Below are 8,898 nucleotides of genomic sequence, written 5' to 3'. Positions count from 1 at the left end.
AGAAACGGGTAAATTACAAAGGCTTCCATAAAGTTTATTATAATTATAATTTTTTTTATTATTTAAAAAATTATAAGTACTCCTAAAATTAATGACTCTTTAACAAATACCCACTACAATGAGTTATCACAAAAAGGTATTTGTTAAACGTCCACTAATTTTAAAGAGTATTTATGATTTTTCAAACAACAAGTAAATATTTATAATTAGACAAACATTAAAAGATCACGTTGTAATTTACCCTAAAAAAGATGTGTATATCACACATGCACACATACATACATCCTGACAAAACAAATAAAACGCAGCTACTAGCTGATATTTTTATACAAGGTTTAATAATTTTGAGTTATTATATAAATTCAAATACTTTGGCGATTATATTAAACTATTTTTCAGTTTGTAATAAAGTTAAAATCCACCTAGTATTATAACCATTTAACAACCTTATTTATTTTTCAGTATGGACTGCGTTTTAAGCCATGACATGGGAAAGAACATAACAGCTCCGCTGTAAACTAAGGTGCAATAAAGTACAATATAGACAGTTAATATGATATACCAAAAGTCTGAAATCTACAAAATTGAGACATTATGTATATTCTCCAGTTACCTATCAGGTGGACTGAGTGTGCCATCTACCAAAAATACTCTCAGACCCCACTCTTTAACTCCTCAAAGAAACAAAGAAAATCTAGCATTAAAAGGAAAAGAAACCTCCTAATTGTGTCAAATCCTACCACATATTTACACAGCTTAAGTTACAACAAAGTCACCTTCTATGTCTACTGTTTTGTTTTCTTGCCTTTGTTCGTTTCCAAGATATCCCGCTGTCAAGCTTAACTTCATGTTTCCTCTTAAGTGAGACGTTACCAAGAGATGACGCTTCAGAATCGCCTGAAGAACTGCCGTATTCAATAATGTTTGTAACAATTGCATGGACAATAACTTCACTTTTCGGAACTAAAATGGCCCGCCTTTCGACTACTGCTGTCTGCCCGCAACATGGATCCTTGATGGCTCGGTCCTTGAGCTTCTGAATAATGGAATCCCTCTCTTCCTTGACAACGTCTGTTGAAACCTGAAGAGTGTATTTATTCATCAGGAATTATTCAGCAGATAAAGGCTATAACAGGATACGCAGTTTAGAATACAAGTTGAAGTATCCATTCGTAGTATAAGATGCAGTTCCATCATCATCTGCAACATACACATATAAGAACGGGCAAGGAATCTGTTCTTGATTGATACTTGAAACAGGCAAAACAGTAATCAATCATTTTTGCTTTTTGGCTCAATTTAAGCATGGAACAGATGTTAGATATGATTGCAGTACTTAGCTTTTAAAGAATGGTTTATCCTGAGCATCTGGTCATTTCTAGCACCATTAGTAAACTAGATTTCAGACTAAAAAGTTAATAATCAAAAGAAGATAAATGCATTTACATATGAACCCCCGAAAAAAGGTATACTCACCTCAAAATCAACTGGGATCTTGAGCTTAGTGTACAAACACTTGCAACCAGGGCTGAAGTTCATTTTCAAAATAATATCAAAAGGTTTTGTGCTCCTCACAGTCCTCCTGATAAGCATTTATTTAAGAAATTTTCATCAAGACAAAACACAAGTACACCATAATTGTACCTACTACTTTCATGGGTATAAGGCAAGGCATACTACCCTAATACTATTTTTTTTTTTTTATTTCTTCTCAGATGTCAACAGAAGGAAGAGAAAAATCAATTTCCATATATAAAGAAGGAAGTAAACCCAATTCATAACATATAACAACAGAAATGAGCTACCTTTTTAGATGAAGAGGTTGATTGTGCAGAACTGCTGCCTTCATGTTTAAACTTTCGGAGAAGGAGACCTATTTTTCAAATACCCGAGAAGTTACACAACCCCAGAGTGCAGCAATGTCATGACATAGGAAATGCAGGATAGTGCAAAAAAATGGATCGCATGTTCCAGATCATGAAACTAATTTGAAATATGAAATTCATTCCACAAAAGCATAGACTCGTGATAACTAATTTGATTGAGTTATGAAATATCAGAATGTCAAACCATTTCCTTCTTCAACCCTGGAAAAGACAAACAAAACAAGACAAAGGAAAAGAAAAGAGGTAACATATGATATAGCATATATAATTTCTTATTCCTATTAAGTCACAGAACAAGAGAATTAAAGTTAGTTCTCATAGATTGCATTAACAAATAATAGAACTAAATACTTAGCTCTAAAAGGCGACATGCGAAATTGATGAACTCACCTCAACAGATCTAACAAAAGGCAAAGGTGCCTGCTTCCCATGTACACTGGCTATTCTGAGGGTCCAGTTCACATATTTTTTATCTGGAAAACAAGTGTCCATGGAAAGCAGCATTATAAAAGATACTTGTGACCATTCCTCTCTGAGTGAATTTGTATAGTTATGGGAATAAATTACCTAGACTTAAGGCCTGAGTTAAAATGATCTGAAAAAGATCAATTCGAACAAATGGAGGGATACACATATTGAGCATGTTCATGACTCCTGCAATCACCTGTTAAACGTGATTTTTTAGCTAGCAGCTCCAGAAAGAGCAAAGAAACAATAAATTTTTACCTTACAAAAATCCAGCCGTACACTTCTAAAATGCTAGGACAGACGTAATGGAGTTGGAATAGTTTTTTTTTTCTTTTAAAAATATTCCCCAAAAGCCGTGCAGTCTATGAACCAAAAAATGGAGACAAATGAAGAATTTTGAGATGAACGGGAACAATCATATCAAGTTCTAAGGTTCTTGGTGCATGTGTAGTTCACGTGCTAGTGCATGAAGAACTGTGAGATTAAAGGCTTTCTTGTTTTCTCTTGATATTTAAGCCGAGAAGCTCATCCAGACTTATTCTAATCCACACGGATTTTCCAGACGAGTTGGTAGAGTAGTATAGCTTTTCTATATTTTCACTCATACTCCTAATTAACCTTTTTTCACTTCAATTAACTTTGTAAATTTAATCAGAGAAGCTTAAATCATTTCTTAAATGAAAAAATCTAAAAGCATAGTTTATCAGGAAAGGAATTCACCTTATCTACAAGTCCATGGATCACCAGGCTTGCTTTCTTGTCCTTGGGGGTTTTCTGTAGAATTGCAAAACATATCTTAATACTGATAAACAACAATCTCATCTCTTGTGTAGGTTACATAGGTAAGGTTTGGCTTTAGCATTCTGGAATCATATATGCAGTAGGAACTAAGAAGACATTTTTGTTGTCAAGTGCTGGGCGAGAGAGGGAAGAAAATTACCTGAAGATTCACAATTACAATCTTTCCACCACCCCTGAGACACTTTAGGGGCAAATTACACGCAGGAGTTATCTGCAAACTGCATAAAGTAGATCAATCATAATGTTGAATTGAACATGGCATGGAAATGATTTTTGCACATTACAAATCAAGGAGTTCTTGCATCAAGGAAAAGGAAAGAGGAAGTTGGTTTCAGGTTAAGTTACAACTCCTCAGAGATGGAAATGCAAACACTACCATTAACACAGTATCATTATATCAGCACTCCACACTCCACATTATGGTAAAGACACTTCACTTGTTTTACTTCAATAATGGACAAGAATGTTCCTTAAAAACCCATTAAAATAATTCCAATCATTTGTAACAAAAGAATGGCCGTTTTATCATATTCATCACTTTTACATTATAAAGCACTCCTTTTCTTATTCCATGATATGTAACGTATTGGTTATTTCTTTCAGCCATTTAAAATAAATTATTAATAATAGAAACAAAGGAAGAAACGTGCAAAATATATGATTTGCACGAATTAGATGAACTCCTATCCATTGGGTAGGATGCTCAGTTTATTGCAGTGAAAACAGTAGGTGTTATTCCAACAGCTCATAATAAGTGCAAAATGTTCTAGCTTGATAATTTTTTCTTTTTTCTCTCTTTTGTCTCTTTAGCTGAGAATAGATTCTATTCTCAGAGTAGAATGATAGAGAAAGCATTATTCATTAGCAACAAGAAGAAACTTAAGGGAAAAAAACAGGGGGGGGGGGGGGGCTTTAGTCATGTAACTGTTTTAAGTGTGGTACTGTTTCTAAATTTTAATTCATTAAAATTGATATAAATTATGGTCTTTATACCGAGGGTCATTTATGGTGATAATTTTACAAGAATTCCTGGAAACCAAATTGTAAGAAAAAATACACTAGCTGGCTTATCTTGAAAGAAAATGGAAAGGACCGGACAGCAGAAGTCAGAACAAAAGAAAGAATGGACACATTTATGCTCACATCTCAGTAATTACCTTGTCCCTAGGCATAAGACAACATCAGCCATTTTACAGTGCTTTTCTGCAGGATCCATCTCCTTACGTGGCAAAGCATCCTGAGAGACAAAAGCATTATCAGCACTAGGACTTCAGAAAGTGATAATTGAACAGCTATGTCCAATCCCATTACGCAATGCCACATCAAGTGGTAACATATTAAATATATTGGTCCCACTCGTGGCACCGCCCCATTATGTCCTCCAGACCATAACTTGTATTTCTTAATGCATACTACTAGATATATCACAGCCTAGAGGCTGTTGGACAGAATATAAGAACTGTAGTTCTCTTAGAACGTTTTCTATTTCACACTTAAAGAAGACCTCTTAAGATTCCTTCACCATCTATCTTACTAATTCATCAGTCATAGACTTGTAATCTTGAGACTGCAATAATGAAATAACCGAGAGTGCAGCTTTGATTCTTTAAAGAAGATACACACACCCATATTATGTGAGTGCACCAAGTGAACGGTCGTTGCACAACCGAACGCAACAGTTTTTGTGTTCTGTTATTTTTAGCAAAATACAAAAACCCTCCTGATTGACTCTTTTGAGCCTCTCCTACATATTTCAAACAACAGGGACCAGGAAATTCTGCTTGCACTTGAAGAAGAACTCAACAATAATGGACTTTCTCAATGAAAAACCTGTACCTCCCAGTCAAGAACAGTATCCCTCAATTTTGCACAGCAACCGGCTTTGGAACAACGGCGTGCGGTCTCCTTCAATCCAATAGTCTCAATTTCAAAGTCCCTCATATATCTGCACAAAAAATAGTGATTAAGATCAAGAATGACGGAACTCAATGGCTAACTTCTGAGTGTACAGAATCAACAGAATACCTTAACATTGAAATACGATCAAGTATAATTATAAGTGTATTTCAAATACTTACTCAGCTCCGCAGGATGGGCATAGTTCCATAAAGGAGTTTCCATGTAATTCAGCAAGTTTTTCCCTTGGTATTCCAGAACGAATATGGAGGCCATCAACGTTCTAGCATATTCGGAAAAAAGAATACAAACTAACAGAGTCAAAACCACAAAAAGGCCAATAAAGAAAGATTCTAGAACTTTAGAAGCATGAAAGAATAAGTGATGCACTTTGATTACAAAGATTAACATTAACAAATGACAAAGCCCGTACAGATTCTTGCAGAATATTAAGAAAAGCAACTTATTATATAATATGCAACCCATTTGATGCTAAGAGAAAATGGGAGAGTTTGAGTAAAGAAATTGAACTGATTACTCTCAAGCAGTAATATTCAGTAGAACATCTTGGGTTGGGAGAAAGGAGGCAAATGGTAATGCCCTACCTGGCTGATAAGGAACTTCAGGAGACCAGCCTTCTCAAGTTCAACCAATGCCATATGAGTTGGGCTTGGTGTCGCACGATGGAAAGGTAGAGATGCTTCTGGCAATGCTTTGCCCTGGCGCTGCAAATCAGTAAAAAAGAAAGTCAAGGAAACAAGGATAAAAACATTGATCTTTTCTTTGTTCATCAGATCTGCAGACGTGATATAATAAGTTGTATATAGCAGGCATTGCAAGCCAGCTTGTTATCCCTATGAATAACCTCATGTTAGTAGTGATAAGTATGCATTCTAAAGGAGAGGCGAGTATCAAGTATCAGCCTTTATAAGATGGTTTCATGAATCAATCCTCTGGTTCTTCCTCTCCTTCAATAGTGGTTTTAACACTAAAAAATATTGCTATGGAACAGTGAAGTCTCAAACAATGATTCTAATGTAAAGCAGCTTTTCCATGTCTAGTACCCTCTCATAACCTCCAGAAAAATTGTTACGTAAAAAGTACATCTGAATAAATGTGACATTGAAACTACATATCCACAAAAATTATCCATTAAATTGTTGTAACAAGAAAAACAATCAACTTACAAACAAGATAAAAAAATTCTTTATATACTAATGGTTGGTATTTCTAACATCAGATGAAGAGACATTTTCGATGACGTGTAGAATGGTGGAGTTGGTTAAACATGCCAAAAACTTCTCCAAGAATATAGGAGCTGTCTAGCCTAACACATTTTTACCTGAAGGGTCCAGATACCCTTGGGACCACGAAAATCAGGTATACCAATAGAAGTTGATATTCCCGCTCCAGTAAACACCACTAAGTGCTTGCTCTGCATGAAAAAACATGGATCTAGATTTTAAGTGAGATAATCAAACTGAACGCACACAAATCACTATAAGGTGAGACCTTTTGTATCATCCCAGCAAGTCGTTCAACCTGCGAGTGAAAAAATGAAGCTCATGGTTATAAGGAGTAAAAATAGAAATCAAATCATCTTCAGCATGGCATTCAAACTGACCATCAAGTTTTTCATCATGTGCACAGTTATGCTGGTGTCGCTCCCTATACATGGTTCAGGAAACTATGTTTTGTAAGGTAAACTTGGCAAGTAATATGTGTATACTGGATTCCATCAAAGAGACCCTGTGACATCCTGATGCTTCTCCAAGAATCATAACTCATCAATGAGTCTAACGTACTAAAAAACTTCATTTCAAATTTGTATGGACGAGAACTCTAAAAGCACCGAACACATATAACCTTTTCGGGAATAAATATTTCCAATAATACATAATGGGAAGTAGCATGCCCTGTTTAGTTAGCATAAAATTCCACATCCACTGCACTCCCACAGCAAGAGGAGTGATACAAGTTCTCACTTTACACCATTGCTTCGTGTAATAAATAAGACTTATCCGGCCTTTTCGTGTTATTTTAATCAAGTTTATATAGCATGCAAAAAAAAAAAAGAGCCTTACAACCAATTAACAACCCCCGGTGCCAAACTGCATTTGATTTCATAATTCCCATGAGAAGGAAAATTAGGTCCCAAAAACAACTTTGGAGCCCAATACACACACATAAACGAAAATTTAACATTATTCAGTACAAATGCAGTTCAACAGGAAACAGATCCCATCTATGAACTAGACAGAATAGTTTCGCAGCATCAGATAAAGCCCCCTCACACGAACGCTGATAAAGTAACCATAAATTAAGCAAAAACCCCCAAACAACTTATTTAAGCAACAGCCAGAAAGAAAAAAATATAATGATCATCATATCATACAAAGCAATTAACAAAAAAAAAAAAGTACTATCAACAGGCATTAAAAAGCATTACTCATAACAATGCAACCCAAATCCAAGTAGAACATAGAAAGGGACAAGAATCTCTACTTTCTCCTGGAAAACATGCGGCGGGTCAAAATACTCTGCCATTCCAACGTTGCCCACATCTTCAATCACAGAAAGCTTCTCGGCATACCCCAGAGACATGGCGCGATTTTGGGGGTTTTTCTCCTTTTTTTGGTCGATTTTTGGGGCCTCGGGTAGGGTATATACCTTGTGATTTTCCTTTCTCACTTTTCTTTGCGATCAGATAAAATGAGAAGGGAACTTCACCTCTGTTTGCTCTGTGTTATAGCTGTGGTCTGGTACTTGGAAAAAATATACGCTTGGTTCTTTTAAGGAAACGCCAAACCAAGAAAGAAATATGACCTGTTTGGTTTCAACAAAAAATGGGGGGAAAATAAATAGTGAAAAATATTTTTCAGGGAATTTCTATTAGGGAAAAATGACTTTACCTCCTCTTGATAAATAATTTATTTTTCTTTTGCAAATTATAATAATTCAGTACGTTGATGTATATTCTAATTTTACGTGCAACCAAACGGAGCCTTCGAAAATCACTGTCCATGTTGTTCTAGTTGTAATCTTGTTAATATAACTGCCTGATTTAAAATAAATTAAATTGAACAATTAATCCGTGGTACGCTGGTTGGTGCGTCTTTAAAAAATATATATAAAATATTTAAATGGTTATAATGCTTGAAATTTTTTAATATATAATTAAGGTTAATTAATAATTATCAACTTTGATTTTTACGAGTGTTGCTAATATATATTTGGCATGACTAAAAATCATGGCAAAAATATTTATTACGATTCATAAACATGACAGGAATATTTTTTTTAGTGGATAATCTAAATTTTTATATTAATTTTATTTAATCTTAATTATTTATCTTGATTTTATTTCATAATTAATAAAATTGTAGCCAATATTTAATTTTTTTTTTCTAATGTAAGATGCTATAAGTGTATTTTTATATTAATATTGTTAAAATATTTTTTTTGTTTGTTTAAGTTCGAAAACATATTAATTATTAGGGATAATTACATCAATTAATATAATTTTTCGAATCATATAAAAATTGTGTATAATTACACTGAGTATCAAATAAGGATAGTGTAATTATCCTAACTATTATTCTTTATCCCATGTTTTTGTGATGAAAGAAATGTGTTCCTTTTCTTTCCAATGTGAACTTTAATTCTTAATTTGATGACAATTGACTAACTAATCTCTATGGATTCCTCACTTCTTGAACCCAATGTCTCTTGAAAATAAACTTACAAATTTTCTTATTTTGCATTATTTTAAATATTTAATTATTGTATGATTTTCACTAATAATCTTATTTTATTATCAGTTTATTATAGTATTCGTTATATAATC

General features: G+C 34.1%; 1 protein-coding gene across 3 annotated transcripts; it reads right to left on the bottom strand.

Annotated features, from left to right (window-relative positions):
• Nucleotides 1-529: 529 nt before the first annotated feature.
• SRT1 (sirtuin 1) lies at nt 530-7,850 on the bottom strand. 3 transcript variants are annotated; one of them, XM_088876767.1, is made up of 15 exons: nt 7,557-7,850; nt 6,676-6,816; nt 6,564-6,593; nt 6,394-6,486; nt 5,657-5,776; nt 5,234-5,334; nt 4,992-5,100; nt 4,313-4,392; nt 3,295-3,373; nt 3,075-3,128; nt 2,454-2,550; nt 2,277-2,359; nt 1,806-1,873; nt 1,477-1,582; nt 530-1,081 (listed from the first exon to the last, which is right to left on the bottom strand). In XM_088876767.1, exons 2-15 carry the CDS (start codon nt 6,691-6,693, stop codon nt 773-775), a joined length of 1,347 nt encoding a protein of 448 aa, XP_088732893.1. In that variant the 5' UTR covers nt 6,694-6,816; nt 7,557-7,850; the 3' UTR covers nt 530-772. The 3 variants fall into 3 exon arrangements, with proteins under 3 accessions (XP_088732893.1, XP_011095543.1, XP_088732894.1); XM_011097241.3 differs by lacking the exon at nt 6,676-6,816; XM_088876768.1 differs by lacking the exon at nt 6,676-6,816 and having other exon boundaries at nt 6,394-6,506; nt 7,557-7,667.
• Between the last annotated feature and the right edge of the window lie 1,048 nt (nt 7,851-8,898).

Source organism: Sesamum indicum, linkage group LG12 (genome assembly GCF_026168435.1).
Source record: "Sesamum indicum cultivar Baizhima isolate 11 linkage group LG12, ASM2616843v1, whole genome shotgun sequence".
Taxonomy (NCBI): domain Eukaryota; kingdom Viridiplantae; phylum Streptophyta; class Magnoliopsida; order Lamiales; family Pedaliaceae; genus Sesamum; species Sesamum indicum.
Note: the sequence above shows the minus strand (reverse complement) of the source record. Positions and strands in the feature narration are given on the sequence as shown.

Coding starts and splice junctions, on each gene's coding strand:
- SRT1 (XM_011097241.3), bottom strand. CDS start 7,655: ATGTCTCTGGGGTATGCCGAGAAGCTTTCTGTGATTGAAGATGTGGGC. Junction 2,551..3,074: donor TCCATGGACTTGTAGATAAG/GTGAATTCCTTT, acceptor CACGTTTAACAG/GTGATTGCAGGAGTCATGAA. Junction 2,360..2,453: donor AACTCAGGCCTTAAGTCTAG/GTAATTTATTCC, acceptor CTTGTTTTCCAG/ATAAAAAATATGTGAACTGG.